This window comes from Meriones unguiculatus, chromosome 10, assembly GCF_030254825.1.
Source record: "Meriones unguiculatus strain TT.TT164.6M chromosome 10, Bangor_MerUng_6.1, whole genome shotgun sequence".
NCBI lineage: Eukaryota > Metazoa > Chordata > Mammalia > Rodentia > Muridae > Meriones > Meriones unguiculatus.
The window spans coordinates 103,783,548-103,800,376 of record NC_083358.1 but is presented as its reverse complement, the minus strand read 5'-3'; the positions used below and the strand labels follow the sequence as shown (position 1 = coordinate 103,800,376).

General features: G+C 50.2%; 1 protein-coding gene across 3 annotated transcripts in view; it reads left to right on the top strand.

Moving 5' to 3' along the window:
* The window catches only part of Igsf3 (immunoglobulin superfamily member 3), a 91,724-nt gene that overhangs the window by 67,195 nt on the left and 7,700 nt on the right, over positions 1–16,829 (top strand). For all 3 annotated transcript variants that reach the window (XM_021648494.2, XM_060392973.1, XM_060392975.1), the window contains 3 exons: positions 535–939; positions 12,391–12,801; positions 16,329–16,736. In XM_021648494.2, the coding sequence (XP_021504169.1) occupies positions 535–939; positions 12,391–12,801; positions 16,329–16,736 (1,224 nt within the window). The remainder of the gene's footprint in view (positions 1–534; positions 940–12,390; positions 12,802–16,328; positions 16,737–16,829) is intronic.

Below are 16,829 nucleotides of genomic sequence, written 5' to 3'. Positions count from 1 at the left end.
GGCCAGTCTCTCCTGTCATATGTCCCTTAATGCCTAATGCCGGTCTGAACCTAGCTTTTGTTGGGGAATTCGCATGCTTCAGGATGGCATGCTCTAGAGGACCAGCAACAGGTATCTGAGTGTTGGGTACATGCAGCGAAGGGAATTGGCTTTGGAACTTCTTTTTCTCTGTCTTATTTTTGCACAGAATTCTGGGATTACTAGTATGTGGTATGAGCCTTTGAGAGCACTCTGGTGTCTTACCCTGGAGGAGGATGTGCTATAAACCCACATGAGAATCTCAGGTCTCACTGGGAGGGGCTGGGTTTCTCGGAAGAATAGCCTGGATCTACTTTTTGTGAAGTCTTAGGAACTGGTGAGTCGGGCTGCAACACAATACCCAAAGTAAGATCTTGCTGGTGACAAGAAGGCTTAAGAACTTGCCAGCCTCCGCTCCGACGGCGAGCTGTGCCGTGAGTAGGCCCATGCGTGATGCCACACTGCCCCAGAAAAGCCAGGTGCTGTCTCTGGTTCAGCTCTCTGCTCTCCCTACAGAAACAGGCTTTGCAGTCACAGCCATCTCCCGGACGCCAGGGGTGACCTACAGCGACTCCTTTGACTTGCAGTGCATCATCAAACCTCACTACCCATCCCGCGTCCCCGTGTCGGTGACATGGAGGTTCCAGCCAGTGGGCACCATTGAGTTCCATGATCTGGTGACCTTCACCCGGGATGGAGGGGTTCAGTGGGGGGAAAGGTCGTCCACCTTCCGAACTCGGACTGCCATCGAGAAGGCTGAGTCCAGCAACAACGTCCGCCTGAGCATCAGCCGGGCCAGCGACACAGAGGCGGGCAAGTACCAGTGTGTGGCGGAGCTGTGGCGGAGGAACTACAACAACACGTGGACAAGGCTGGCGGAGAGGACCTCCAACCTGCTGGAGATTCGGGTGCTGCAGCCAGGTGGGTGGCCAGGCCTCAGGACCTCCCTGCTACAGGGACCGTGTGTGTCTACACGACATGGCGGGGCACATGGGTGTGTGCTTGTGTGACATGGTGGGCCTGTGAGGAAGCATGCGTATGTAATGGGAGACATGAAGATGTATTCGCAAATGACATGGTGAGACAGGAGGATGTCTGCTTGCGTGGTGTAATGAGACACGGTGATGTGTGCCTATATGACGCCATGAGGCACACAAGAACACACGCTTGTGTGATATAGACATGAAGATGTGTGTTCATATGACATGAGATACAGCTGGTGTTCTTACCTGACACAGTATAATGTTGAGGACATGTTCTCCCATGATACATGCATCATGAGGATGTGTGCTTATGTGACATGGTAAGACAGGAAGGGTATATGCTTTCGTGGCTGGGAGACGTGAGGAAAGAAAGAAAGGTATATACTGAGCCCTGGCCCAGCCTCTGTTTCCCAGCTCTGAGAATTCAGATCACCTGCATTCCCTTTGCTTGGTGGACAGTTCATGTCTCACTCATGTGTTTTCTCCCTGCCGCGTGTATTGTCTTTTCTTTTTTCTGCATTCCAGAGTAGGTAGAGGACATGAGATGCAGGATATTCATAAATGCTTCAGCATGTGACTCCTAAAACCAGGACATTGTCCTACCCACCACAACACCATTGTCACACTCAGGCATCCCGCAGTGGGATAGCCTTATTACCCCTAATTCCCCATTTGTCCCAGCGGTGTTGTTCCTTGTACACCCCTCTCCAGCTCCAAGGAGATGTCAGTTAGGGATCACTCAGCACTTTGAGTTGTACTGTCTCTTTACACTCTCTTAATCTGGCACAGTCCCCAGGCTGTCTGCGTGCTTGTGTGTTAAGACACTGGCATTAAAACATGGGCAGGCTGCTCCAGCCCAAACCCACCTCTTATCATCCTGGCAGTAACGTTGTGTGGGTGATTTCCTTGTTCCTGTTTCGATAAAGGAACTCAGAGGAGAGAGGAAAGACAGTGGCCTTATTGAGTTGCTTTGCTCCCCATGGGAAGATTAGCTATTTGATTAGAATTTCACATTCACTGGAAGAGTTAAGGGGTGAGCCTGGGGGCAGGGCTGGTCACTGGAGGAGCACCGTGGTCAGTCTTCTCTTGACTCCGGTCCTGTCCCATGGGCCGGGTTTGGGTTCCTCTGTCCTGTGGAAGCCCAGAAGGCACTAATTTGGGAAGCATGCTGCGGTGGAGGTCATACACTCCGTCAGGCTTTCCGTTGGCTTGAGGGGTAACTTGGATTTTTCTGTCTGTCCCAGTGGCTGGCTATGCTGGAAGCTGGTGGAGCAGAGAGCCCATTCTAGGCTCCTGCACTTCTGTTGCTCAGCCCATGCCCAGTGTAGAAAAGGCTCCTCCGCAGCGAGTGGTGATGAATAGATGGTTTTTGTTTTTCTGTCTTTCTGACACAATTGCTTTGCAAAGACGGTTTGCGCCCCTGTCTCCCCCTCTCACCAGCTAGGATCAGTACCCAGCCTGGTCACTTCAGAGGGCCACAGACGGGAACATTTTTAGCAATGTGAGGTTAAAGAGCGGTGATGTCTGATCTCATCCTTCCCCTTGCCTGACCCCGTCACAGAGGCCTCTTCTGTTCCACATTTGGAACAAATGGGATTTATACACGTTGAGACTATATCTGGCCAATTAGAGCTGCATCGGGCCAACAAGATGCTGGGGAAGAGGCTGCTCTTAAGTGGGTGTTGAGGTTAATGGCAGTTAAGCGGAGACCCCATTTGATGTCAAAACTTGTGGAAGATGTGGAGATATCCACTGGCAGCCTTATGGAGTAGGGCCTAGGGTGACAATTGTCTATTTTGTTGTCTCCTCTGTCAGTCAGGGTCAGTGTTCTGAGCAGCAGTACCTGTCACGTGATCTTGCAGCTCGGGAACGAAGCAGACAGTGACCCCCAGATCTTGCTTGTCATTGCCTTGCGGAATAAGCTCCTGGTGTTCCCTTGTGTCTGTTACTACTTGAAGCTAAGACTAGAGACCTGAAGTGCACATGCGCAGTTAGTTTATTAAGGTTCTCATTGTTTAGATTCGGATTCCTGTTGATGGTGACGCTTTTGACCACGCCGAGCCTTGACAAAGGTTAGTTAAGTGGCAGAAGTCAGCCTGAGGTTAGAGCCCAGGTCTCTTTGATTCCACACCTCTGCCCTCTCCATCATACCAGCTTATTGGCTCTCATCCCTGCAGCGTTAGGACTGTCTTCATGTCTCATGCTCATGGGATGGGGCGGCGGGCAGAGAGGGGCAGATCCTGCTTTCTAAACGTGGACCACTATTGAGAAGGCTGGATCCAACAACAGCATCTACTTGAGCAGCAGCCTGCCACTGAGACTCTTTGTGGCTTCACTGGGAAGTGAGCACAGGTAGTGGTTAGCACAGGGGACTTGTGAGCATTCCAAACTGCCACCGTCTTCAGGGGGCTTGCTGGGCCTGCTTGCAGCACGTCATCACACCTGAGCTTGTGGGCTGTTGGCTTTCTCTCATTGAAGGAGGGCTCAGGAAGGGTCGTGGAACCCTCACCTGAGTATCTTGACCCCCTCCTAGCTGTACTGCAGTTCTGCATTAATTGTAAGTGGTCCATTGGCAGGTTAGAGTATTAGGTGAGGGAAAGACTTAGGGGGGTGGACTCCATTTACAGCAGCTGTGGTAAAGCCACCATCTCCGCTGGGTGCAGATCTTCCGGTGTGGCTGCTTTAAGGACATCCCTCCTGCTCTTGGCCCCTCCCCTATTGCCCTGTAAGTAAGCTGAATAAAATCATTGGTTCTTCCAGGTGAACTTTGGTAGACCTGAACTCTGGTTTGTAATTAGGACCTTGAGGGAGTGGGATGTTACCTTGTCCTTCGCAGTGCACGAATGCAATAGCCGTCACAGGGCCTGCTGTTATAGGCGGATGGCACCACATGCCCTGGCCCTTTGGGGACTGGGAAGAGCAAAAGCCTCTAGAGCAGTAAATGACTCCAGGCATGGCCGAGGCACCGGGGAGACTGCATCCCTAAGTGTTACTGTCTCTCTTGTGGTAATTATTTATGTGCTTATAACTGAATACTTTCCAAAGAGCTTTCTCCTAAATGCACCAGCCGGCACAGGTGCTTTCGTTGGAGGGAGAGGAGACTGAGTGAAGGAGACAGTATTGAGTCTTTGGTGTGTGTCATTTCTCTGAGTCTTTGCAGTAACCCCAGGAGGAAGAAGTGCCCCCTCCCCAACTCCACCACCATCAGCAATGAATGGGAGATTGGAATTTGAACCCATGTATGCTTTAATGAAAAGTGTTGGTAATGGAGAGCTTTGCTGCCTTTTGAAACCACGCAGTCTTGTCTTGTTCCTTCTGCATTTGACCCGTGACATCCGTTAAGGAGCATTCTTTGCCTCGCTGGCCCCTGCTGTGCAGGGCCTCGGCCGTGGTAGGATTAATAATAACAGCAGCGATGCGTGGCTGTCTCCACTGTGAACGCCTTACTTCTGATAACTTATGTAACCCACGCAGGGTTAGCGGGTATGTGGGTGCCTGGCACAGCTTGCAGAGGATGACTGCCACCCAGTGATTCATGATGAGTAGCTGAGCCAGGGTTCAAGCCTCAACAGGCATTCTGGCTCCAGAGCTAAATTTTTAATTTTGTTATGTTGTGTGCTTTGTAGACAATGAGCCAAATTTTTGCTGACTTATGTTTTCTCCCGCCCTGTCATCTTTTGGTACAATGTACATGTGTGTGTGTGTAACAAAGGGCTTTGTGGGTACTAAGCAAGCATTTTCCTTCTGGGGTTGCACCCAAGCACCAGGTACTTCACTTGCAGGTCTTCTCTGGTTTGCCATCCGTATTCCTTGGACCTTTGTTTTGTAGCAGTAAGGCCACAAAGCATTTGGCATTTCATTGAGACACAAGTTGTTAAAGACTAAGCAAATACACACCTCTTTCTGGTTCCTTTATTTCTTCTAGCTTTGGCCACAAGGTGGCTCTAGGACCAGGGGAAACCGGGGCCAGCCTCCTTCGCCCCACCCTCCCTGTGAAGCCTGCCTTTCCAAGCCTGACTTAGCATCTTCCAAAGAGACACCTTCCACCCCTAAGGAGTATTTTAGTGAACGTTCTTATTTGAGGAGAATCAACAGGGAACCCAGGCACTGGCGACTTAACTCAGTCCATTTATCTTCAGCTCCCACCGCGTTGTCCCTGTCAAGTTCTGTGTGGTCTGTACCCACACTGCTTCCTGCCGAGCCACTGACGGTGATCACAGCACTGCCAGTCATTTTGTCAAGCTCTCCAGTTCGCTGGCATGGGCACCTTGCTCTCAGGAGTGTCTTGCTGTGGATTTATCACTGGCAGTCCATAGTCTGCTTCGGATCCTATGATCCCCAAGACAATTGTCAGCTCCCTTTCTGTCCTTGATTTCCAGTCTTCTCTGATTGATGCCATACTGTGACCCCGTGAGGTATTTAGGCAAGAGTTGGCCAGTCTGGTATGCTCCATTCTCATTCAGTTCTTTTTTTCCTTTTCGTTGTGAAGCATCATCTTGCTGCCTTCTGATTTTTTTCAGTTCTAAAAACACCCTCCAATTTCACATGGCTAAATACAGAAGCAATAAGGGAAATGTCAGCACTCACTTGCAAATGTTTATGACTATCCCTTGGTCTGCCTATTAAATATTGTGCATTAAAATTGACAAAGCAATAAACAAGCCTGCAGGCGGACAGCGTCCGGTGGTAGAAGGCTGCTTGTCAGTGGGGGTGTATTCTGCTGGGATTGGACTGATGGGCAGTCGGGATGAATATTTCATGCCCTCTGCATGTTGCCAAATCCGTTTCTTCGAGTTCCCATTGCTGACCTAGCAGGTTGGGCTTGCTGAGAGCCCCTTCTATGACTGTGAGTATGGAGTGTGTGAACATGGGCTGGCCTTACCAGAGAAGTGGCCCTGCATTCTCCCAGGGCAGCTGGGTTTTCCTCCTTCCAACCCACGCAGCTTCTGCCTGCTTGCTGTCTGTTCAGGACAGAGCAAGTGTGAGTGTATGCCCTGAGAGATGTTCTCAGCCCTCCATTCATGCTTCAGCCTTGTTGCCATGGTGGCAGCAGGTACCTGCCTGATGCCAGTCACTCAGGGTCACTGCTGTGCCTGCAGACAGGTTGGGCAGGGTAGGGTGTGCCTGGGTCTGTCTCAGTTTGCTGTTCCGCTTCCCAGCTCTTGCTGCTTTCCCTCTGCCCCACCCCTCCATACCCCTGTGGGCATGTCTGCACACCAGCTGGGACTGCAGCCATGCGGTTAGCACACAGAACTTCAGCGTGGACTGTCTGGGTGGGAACCGGGTACAGCCATACCTTCCGGAATGGAGGTTGAGCCAGCACAGGGAATGGGCACGGGGTGCAAGGGAGGTCCCCAGTTCATTCTTGTTAAGAGTGAGGGTGAACCACATGGCCTGGGTAGGATTCCAGCTCTACCAGGCCACTGTCTCTGTGACAGAGAAAGAACCTTTGTAAAATTGGGAGTAATGATCATTTGTCAGGACTAGTAAGGAGTGCATAGTTAATATTTGGAAAGAGTTTAGGGTAGAAGATGAGCTTAGGGTAGCATGAGATGAAAGTTTGTTAAGAGCACCCTAACCTGGAGAATTAGAGCTTTGGTTATGTAGATAATATACCCCCTCCACCTTATTGTTTTTGAGACAGGGTTTCTCTGTGTAGCCTTGGCTGTCCTGGACTCACTTTGCAGATCAGGCTGGCCTTGAACTCACAGAGATCCGCCTGCCTCTGCCTTCTCGAGTGCTAGGATTACTGGCGTGCGCCACCACACAGCTTAATATAACCCTTTTATTAAACTTTTTATTTTTTAATTATGTGTATCTGTGGGTGTGCACATAGGAATGCAGGTACTTTGCGAGTCCAGAAGATGGGGTCACATCTTTTGGAGCTGCAGTTAGAGGTGGTTGTGAGCTGCCTGACATGTGCTGGGAACTGAACCACGGTCCTGTGCACTCTTAATTGCTGAGCTGCCTCTCTAGCCCACATGCACCCCTTTTAAATGACAGTTGGTCTTTGCTTGAAATGAAATTAAATAAAAGTCAATGTAACATTTCTAGTCACGGAATCTTTAAACATTGTCAGGTTCCCCAAGTGGTGCTTTTTCATTTGGTTTGGTTGGCCTCAAACTCGTGATCCTTAGTCTCCGAGTGCTAGAATTATAGGTACATGCCACCACACCCAGCTAGGAATATTAAAGTTTTTGTAGTAAGATGCATCTTGCCATGTATAAGTACTCAAAGACAGTGACAAGGGGGCACCGTCACGGCCAGAGGGGCTGTGATTGCTGCCCTTAGCTGCAGAGTGACAGCCACTACAAAAGGGGTGACTGAAAAAGATCAAGAAAAATTTTGCCTGGCTGAATCTATATATTAAAAACACAGAAAAAAAGAATGCTGTGTTTACTGTAATAGCGAAGTAGGCTGAGAGGCATGTGGATGTCATATGAAGGTCATACACGCAGAGCTTTATTGGAAAGAATTTGAGACATTAAATATCTCCCACTCCCTAAGCCAGTGTAAAAATCAAAAGGCCTGCTGCCTCCAGATTCCTGTGATGCTGTGGGACTGTATGTGGCAGGCGTGTGCATGTGCATGTGCGTGTGTTCGCAGGGTTGGGGGTGGGCGCTGTCTGCCCTGTGGAGAACCGCTGTCTCAGGGGCACTCTCTCAGCTTGGGAGTGACTACTCCCATGCTTGCCCTTTAGAAAGATCTCCCAGGCTGAGGCAGGGGCCAGGAGACTGCTCTTCAGGTTGATGCTTCTTAGGGGCTGGGTAGGTAGGCCATGGCCACGCAGAGGGGGAGGGCAGGGACGTGGGAACGGCAAGTGCGGTGACGTCACGAGTGACAGAGCTGCTTCTGCTTACTTTCCACGGTGCATATGCATACATGTGGACGTTTTGAGGGAGGGCGCCCCAGGAGACCGTAGTCTCCTGGTTGACCTGCTTCCTTGCGCTCAAAGCTCTCCCACCCCAGCTACTGGCCTCCTCCATCCCTGCATTCCTGTCACATGTTTTAGAAAAAACCGTCTCTCTTCCTCATCGTAATTCTTCATCCATCTCTCCTCTGCTCTTCCCTTGCTCTCCTGCACAGAATCTGCTATGCAGAAGAGCCTTCAGTCTCAGAACCCACAGCTTCCCCCCCCCCATTTCTGAACCAGTATGGTTCTAACAAGTTCCAAGGTAGCTGTGCTGCCCACCAGTTCCTCTCTGAGAGCCATAGGCAGGCAGGGTCAAGAACTAGTCCCAGGACGCCACAGTCTTCATCACTCACCTGCCTAACTTTATCCACCATTGCTGGCTCTTGCCCAATCCGTACACAGAGAGGTTGGCCTTGTTGCCTGCTGGGGAGCTCTTTCCCTCTCATTCTTCACCTGTTGGACACCTGCTCATTTGTTTCTCAGAGCCCAGCTCAGGGATCACAACTCTTTGCAAGGTTCTCTCTCTTTCATCACACTCAGAATTAATAGTCCCTCTTTTAAAAGATTAACTGGGTTTTTATTCAGTTACCCATTAGTTAACGTGATTAGCAATGATTGGGTCATAGTTCTTTTGCCTAGACATTTGCAGAAAGAGGAGCCCTTTTAAAAATGGTCCTTGGTTGAGTTTAAGGAGAATCTTTACTGGTGGAGTGAGTGAATTTTGCTTGAGCAGTACACCCAGAGAACCGGTCCAAAGGCTGGGTGGGCTGACTAGGGAAACAACAGCTGTTCTCTGCTGCCGAGTCCCTGCTTCCATGCTCCTTCTTCCTTGTAGCCCTCCTCTGCCTCATATCACAGCAGCCTTTCCTGAACTGACAGACCCTCTTAGCTTTGATCCAAAGTGTTCAACTGCAGCAAGAAAGGACATTCCCGGGAGTGAAGGGGGCTGCTGCCGTTCAGGGGCCGGCATTGCCATCCAGCCTGCCTGGCCCTCCCCCTGCTGCATTCTCTCTTTGTCCACGCTGAGGAAATTGGCCAAACCCCACTTCTGAGTGTCTTTACTTTCACCTCTGCATTCAGTGGTTCTCCAAGTCCACGTGCTGGTGAGCCAAGGCTTTCTTTGGTTGAAGGTAATTCTGGATCCACAGAACTTGTTCTCGTGGAGATTGTGATGTAGTGGGCCTGAGAGTCTGTTTCTGAGACGCCCCCCCCCCAGTGGATCTCATGCTGCTGGTCCGTAGCACTTAGGATTTTGTTTTTGTTTGTTATTATTTGATATATATGGATGCTTTGCCTGCGTATTTTCATGCACTGTGTATGTGCCTGGTGTCAGAAGAGGGTGTTGGATCTTCTAGACCAAGGATAGTTGTGAGGCTCCATGTAGGTGTTGGGGCTTGAACTCAGGTCATCAGGAAGAACAGCCAGTGCTCTGAATCATTGAGCCATCTCTTCCAACCTAGGATTTATTTCATTTTATTTTACTTTTTATTTTGTGTATCGGTGGCGTGGAGGAAGTAGGCATGCAGTACAACACACACGTGGAAGTTGGAGGACACTGTCAGGAGTCAGTTCTCTTCTTCCTTGGGTTCTTGGGTTTGAACTTGAGTTTCCAGGCTGGGCAGCAGGTGCCTTATCCTCTGAGCCATCTTGACCGCCCTGTCTGCAGCACTTTTAAAAAGTTCAGTTGCCACTTATGTTTGTCAGTGTCCCATCTAATTATGAGCTTTGAACTTGGGACTACAAACAGAAAGGAAAAGGGAACGAGGAGAGCTAAAACCTACCTAGTGTTCCAGGTACACCCAGCCTCACAATCAACTCTGCAGCTATCGCATTCACTTTGCCGGGCACTCTTAGTGAATTAGAGGCACACCTTCGCTTCTCTCATTTGCAGATGAAAACAGTAGTCCTTAGAAAAGGCCAGGCTGTCTTAAGGGGGAAGGAGAGGAGGCTTGCAGACATACCTTGCCCAGGGCAATGCTGAAGCAGGCTTGTGAGTGCTTCCTAATTAGCTGTGGAACCTCCTGACTCCTGCGGGCTTCAGGACCTGTCCTCCCTCCCCTTGAGATATGGGTGGAAATGCAGAGCTTTATAGTAAAAGCTGACCCCTGCCCGTCTGTCAGGCATGCAGCAAGTTTCAAAAGTGCCTCTCTTTTAAGCTCCCCAACACTTCATGATATTTTGACATGGGATGGCTTAAAAAAAAGAAAGAAAGAAAAAGAAAAGGAAAATTGGAAATGCTTTGAAATGTTTCTCTTCCTTGGCTTCTGGTTCTCTGACCATGTGACTGATTTGAAGTTGAGTCATAGGATCCCAGTTTAACATATGCAGTTACTATAGCAATTGAGGTTTCCTTAGTAACAGTTGCAAAAATAATCTGGCCCCAATTAATAATACATTTTAAAGCTCGTTCTACTCTACACAGAACAACCCAGTTCATTTGGCCAAATACCAGATAATTCAGGTGGTGTTGTCTGCACTGATTGAGATACCATTTGCATGTGGTGAATTGGGTTGGAAAGAGATGAAAAGGGAACAGGTTGTTTCAGGCCTCACAGAAGTCCACTCGGAAAAGCTGACCAGCACGCTAATGTCAGTCCAGTCTCTAGGATTCCCAGTGTGCCCTGGAGGACTTTGTGTTTGAAGAAAGGAAAAAGTGAAAGACTGGCACAGATAGATGGAACCAGAGCATGGGGCCAGTGGTCCATCCTGACTTGTCCTGTATTGCTTGAGGTTGTGTGAATTCAAAGGCCCTTCATGAGGAGAGAGTCTGCCTCAGCAACATGAGACAGGTCCTCAGGGGTGCTTCTATAGTAATGGTGGTGGTGTGGGACCCTGCTATGCCTTCTCGCTAAAGCTTCAAATCTACCCTGCGCATTTGTCTGTGTATTAATGGGCACACGGAGGTGCAGTCTGTGGCTGTCCAGAGCTCACCTGCAGCTTTGTCACTGTGAAGGGAAGAAGGTAACTTAGAAGGACTGCCACTTCAACCCCTGAAGCCTCTAAGGAAGCAGGCCAGCTGGCTGGCCAGAATCCCAGGGTCATACCCAGGGTCCCAGGTCCTTACCTGGAAAGTTTCTGCACATTCCAGCTGTTGGACTCCAGCCTCAGGGAAGCAAGGGTTCCCAGCAGGGCCTGGGGATAGGCCAGGCAAGTGGCAGAAGCCCTGTACCACACCCTGGGTATTCCTCAGCTGGCAGAGTGGCCCAGAATTAAGGTGTGAACAGAGGGGTGAGGTGGACTGCTGCTTTCAATATCAGTTCCCTAAAAGAATTGTCTTCTTTTTGTTCTATTATCTGTCTGTCTATCTCTCTATCTCTATCTATCTATCTATCTATCTATCTATCTATCTATCTATCTATCTATCTATCTATCTATATCTGTCATCTATTTGTTTTTAATAGGAAGAAGCAAGTTGATAGGGAAAAGCAGAGGCAAGTATGATAATATATATGGGAAGATTATCATTCTAAGATAGATTTTACTAGAGTTTGGCTTCTTGGCATCTTAAAGGTGAACACTGGCTCCAATATCGAGCAGGGCAGCATCTGGAATGATTTGCCATCCCTGTTGCTTCTGGCCCGCAATAGTAAGGGAAGTGAGGCTGGTGCTGTCTCTGCCCTGTCCATTGGTATCCTCATTGCTCCAAGATGTGCGCTGGCCTCCTTTAACTGCCCGCTGTCACATCTTTAGTACCCCAGCAAACGCCAAGGGAGGCGTTTTTGCTTTCCAAAGCCTAGGCACTGTGCTAGGCCCTGGGGTTACAGAGTGAGAAAGTCCCCCAGTAGTGAGCACTTGTGGGCCAGGGCTGCTCCACTCTCAGGGTGCCCTCTGCTTTTAACAGCCTAGCTGAACAGGGGTGACAGGAAATATCAGCTGGCTGAATGGAAAAGCTTCGTTTCTGTTCCTGGGAGCTCTGGGTCTAGGGGAGAGGAGAGATTTTGGGGGGAGGTGTGTGGCCAGCCTGGGTCAGAGGGCACCAAGGGAAGAATGGGAGGCAGGAAAGGTCAAGAGATGGAGTGGAAAGAAGGGTCTGACAGGTAAGTGGCAGAGAAGATATAACAACAGGGTCAGTGTCTAGGGCTCAGGGTAAAGTGTTGGGGTTGGGGGAAATGGGAGCTAGAGGTGAGTCCTAGGAGATAAGTCAAGACAGTTGGGCAAGGGCCAAGTCCCGAGGGAGCATTGTGCTGGTAATGAATTTTTTCCTTTAGGTTCTATAGGCAGGTGGGAGCCATTAAGCTTTCTAAGTGGGGTCAAGCTATGGGCAGATTGGTGTCTTGGCTGAGTGTGAGCAGTGACGAAGAGAGAATGGACAGGGTACGGGATGTGACACGAGGCCAGTAGATGGGTGAGGTTTTGAAGGGTGCTCATTCATGGTATGTTCCCTGCTGGACAGAGCCAGTCTCCAGCCTAGACTTGAGCTTGGGATGGGCCCAGGCTGTATGGCCGTCCTTCTAAGTTACCCTCTCCCCTTAACAGTGACAAAGCTGCAGGTGAGCAAATCCAAGAGGACCCTCACACTGGTGGAAAACCGGCCAATTCAGCTCAACTGCTCCGTCAAGTCTCAGACCAGCACAAACTCACACTTCGCCGTGCTGTGGTATGTCCACAAGCCCTCGGATGCAGACGGCAAGCTCATTCTCAAAACCACGCACAGCTCAGCTTTTGAGTATGGCACCTACGCCGAGGAGGAGGGCCTGCGGGGCCGGCTGCAGTTCGAGAGGCACGCCTCGGGGGGCCTGTTCAGCCTCACTGTGCAGAAAGCTGAGGTCAGCGACAGCGGAAGCTACTACTGCCACGTGGAGGAGTGGCTGCTGAGCCCCAACTATGCCTGGTACAAGCTGGCCGAGGAGGTTTCAGGGCGCACGGAGGTCACCGTGAAGCAGCCAGGTAAGAATGGAAGGTGTGGCTGTCACGGGCCCATGGGTTTCTTGCAGACTCTAGGCCCTGGGGAGCTCTGTGCCTCCTCCCCATAGTACACCGAGACTGCCCCAGAGATGGCCTGGGCATGGTTGCAGGTGCACGGACGGTCAATCTGGTGCCCTGCAGACCTTTTCCTGGACTTCCTGGGGTCCTGTTGCTGATGGGGCTCAGGAGCATCCTTGGGTCTCTTATGGGATACTGAGGGCAGCTGAGTTTTCCAAAATGCAGCTAGGCAGGTGACATCTCAGACAATGAGCTGATTCTCTCTGCAAGCCTCAATTCTACTCTTGGTAGGCTGGGCTAGCTTTCTCCCTGTACTCCAGCGCACAGAACAGTATATGATAAATCTGGTTATTTCTCCCTAGCATAGAAAGGCTTTGCCCCTACCCACAATACCCTCCACTCTTGATTGAGTCAACATGGCTTTGGAATTCCTCTTGTAGTGTGGCCTTCACTGCCCTCTTTGCCCATCTCCCTTCATCTGTCCTGTGTGTGGGCTTCTTTAAGGGCCGGGAGCACAGTCCCATCTGCTTCTGTGCTCCCCTGCACCTGCAACCCGTCCTCCCACTTCTCCTATCTCTGTCCCATCCCCAAGACTTCACTGAGCAACGCTTCCAGCAAGTCTACCCTGATTTATTCTATACAGCCTTTGGGGGAGAATCGCCTGTGAGCACAGTGTGGTAATTACCAGCATTTCTTCTGCAGTACATTATAAGCATGGTGTGGTCAGAGTTGTGTCTTCATGACTTCAGCCAAGCTGGCATGGCATCCTAAGTGCTGGCTGATGGAGGAATTTGTGGTGGCTTTCTTTGGACAACACAAGGGCCGTGTACTGCCTATTTCAGCATGAAACATGCTGGCCAAAGATACTCATTTATCTCCATGTTCCTCCAAGACGCATTCCTACCTCATTTTAACCTAAATAGACCCTGTCATTGGCTCCTCTTTTCATCATCTTCATAATACCTAGTACCCCCTGGCATTCTGTCAATTTATTTATTTATTCATATGTAAGTAATTATGAGGCATTTTTTCATGTTTATACTCACAACCTACTTTTCACCTACCATACGCTAGCTGTACATTCCAACACACACACACACACACACACACACACACACACACACACACACACATGTACATGGGCGTATTTATTGCCTGTCTCTCCCATTAAATGAAGCTCCCTGAGTGAGTGCAGGGACTTAGTTTCTTTACCAGACTCCCAACAAAGCAGAAGGACTGGGGATAGAGGTCCAGTGGTTGCCTGACACATGCTGAAGGCAAGGACACCATTCCCTTCCTTTCTCTGAGCATGTCCTGTGTTCTAGAATCCCCTCTGGCCTCACAGTGACATTTTCAGCTGTTTCACTGGTGCACAAAGTAGGAAGTCTACCTCTGAGGTACTTCCTGTGGCCATCACTATGTCCTGGGTCCAGCCTGCTTGCCTGCAGGGGCCACATTATGAACCTTTAAATTACCCAGGCTCCTCTCAAACTTGCCACACAACACAGGCAAACCTTGACCTTGAGATTTTTCTGCCTCAGACTCACAAGTAGATGAGGTTACAGCCCATGCTGCCGGGGTTTCTAAGAGCTGAGGGCATCTGTCTGACCCACAGTGCTCTCTTGCCTGCTCTGCCTCTGCCTTCCACCCCGGTGTGTCTCCATTAGGGCAATGCCATTCTTGCTCCTCGGATCCCACTTCCCAAGGTTTCTAGTCTCCAGTCTTTTACCTTTCTCACTTACGATGCCAGGAAGCTCTTCCTGGGTCCTAAATATGTTGGAGAGGTTTCCCCATCTGAGGCTGCCATGGAGCTAAGTGAGACAGTACAAAAAGGCCATAACAATCCCTGTCCTCAAGCATAGTGACATTTCTCCTGCAGGGAATTTTAGCACAGAAAACTAACACGACACTTTCGCTTTTTCAGTTGATTTTATGGTTTGCATCTTTATCTCTATTTTTCTGTTCCTTGTTGCCCTCCCCTTTTTCCTGCTGAGAAGGCCTACATTACTGAGCCTTTGCTGGCAGTGTGTGTTTGTGTGGGAGGGGGATCCACAATGAAAGCATCGTAGTCAGAGATGGTGCCACAGTTAACACCTTATATGTATATGTTGGCCAAATTGTTGAAAAGTCAGTTTCTTCTTCGTCTTGTTTTTTGGCCTTTTATTTGCAACAGTGATCTTCTATGCATTATGAAACATTTAGACAGCACTGAAGAGCGTGAACCTGTCAGGCTCTTGTTCTCACTTGGGGATGCTGGTCCCAAGACTTTTGTGTGTTTACAGTCATGGCTGTTAACATCTACTGGTCCTGAGAGGTTCATCGGGGCCCTGTGTGAAGTTGCAGGCATGCTATCAGCAAGAGCCATGGTTCACGACACTTCTTCCATGGAGGGACACTGTGTTCGTGAGTGTTTAGCTCAGCTATCCCAGCCCCATCAGCGCCATCTTTTCTTTGCTGATCTCTCTCCACCCTGAAAAGGAAGCGCTTTGGAGGCCAGGTGTCTATGCACATCATACTGGGTCTTCCTTAGCAGTTCCTTTGTGTTTCTGACTCTATATAGTCCAGCTATCATGTCAACTTCAAAGTTTACCCCTAGCCCAGGCCTGGTAGTACTGGCCTGTAATCCCAGGTCTCCAGACAGCTGAGGCAGAAAGATCACAAATACAAAGCCTGCCAGACTACAGCAGCTCAACACTAGCCTGGGCAATATACTGAAACCTTGTCTCAAAACGCAATTTTGAAAGGGTTGGTGATTGTCCTACTTACTGTTCTATTGCTGTGAACAGACACCATGACCAAGGCAACTTATTGGAAAGCGTTTGATTGGGGGCTTGCTTACAGGTTCAGAGGGTGAGGCCATGGCCATCATGGCGGGGAGCATGGTGGCAGGCAGGCAGGGTGCTGGAGCAATAGCTGAGAGCTCACATCTGGTCCGAACACCCCAGGATGGGGGGGGGGTACAGGGGAGGAGGACAGGAGGGGAGAGAGAAAGAAAGACAGACAGACAGAGACTGACTGGGAATGGTGTAGGCTTTTGAAACCTCAAAGCCCACCCCCAGTGACGCACCTCTCCCAGCAAGGACACACCTCCTAATCCTTCTTAAATAGTTTCACCAACTGGGAAGCCTAGCATGTTCACCCTCAGGTTTACCCCTGTTGGGAGAGGCGCTGTCACTCTGCCCTTTCCCCCCTTCTCGCTAGCTACCTCTTCAGTCAACCACATGCTTTGAAGTCTGTGTCGTTAGTCTCTTATTGCTTATGGGAGGCTTCCCTTCTCATGTCTGCATCCTTGAGGATTCTGAACCAGAGACAGCTGTTGCTGAGCACTGGACTCCCACGTGGCCAGGGATTCAACACACTCAGGGGGACATGCAGGAGAAACATGTCCATGACACTCTCCTGTGTTCCAAGGGCACCTGTTCAGCCACCCTCCCAACGGTGCTGTGCACTGCTTGCTGTCGTGTCACGGCGTCTCTTTCCTCCCTGTTCAGACAGCCGCCTGAAGCTCAGCCAAGCCCAGGGGAACCTGTCTGTTCTGGAGACTCGGCAGATCCAGCTGGAATGTGTGGTCCTGAACCGGACCAGCCTGGCCTCCCAGCTCATGGTGGAGTGGTTCGTGTGGAAGCCCAACCACCCAGAGCGGGAAGTAGTGGCCCACCTCAGCCGAGATGCTACCTTCCACTATGGCGAACAGGCTGCCAAAAACAACCTGAAGGGGCGGCTGCACCTGGAGAGCCCGTCTCCTGGCGTGTACAGGCTCTTTATCCAGAATGTGGCCGTGCAGGACAGCGGGACCTACAGCTGCCGAGTGGAGGAGTGGCTGCCAAGTCCTAGTGGTGTGTGGTATAAACGGGCTGAGGACACCGCTGGACAGACCACTGTCACAGTCATGCGACCTGGTAAGACGCCTAGCCTTTGGTGTATCCATGTTAGGAGTATTTCAGGCGCTTGTGTCAGGTGTGTATGTCGTCATGGTGACCAAATACCTGACA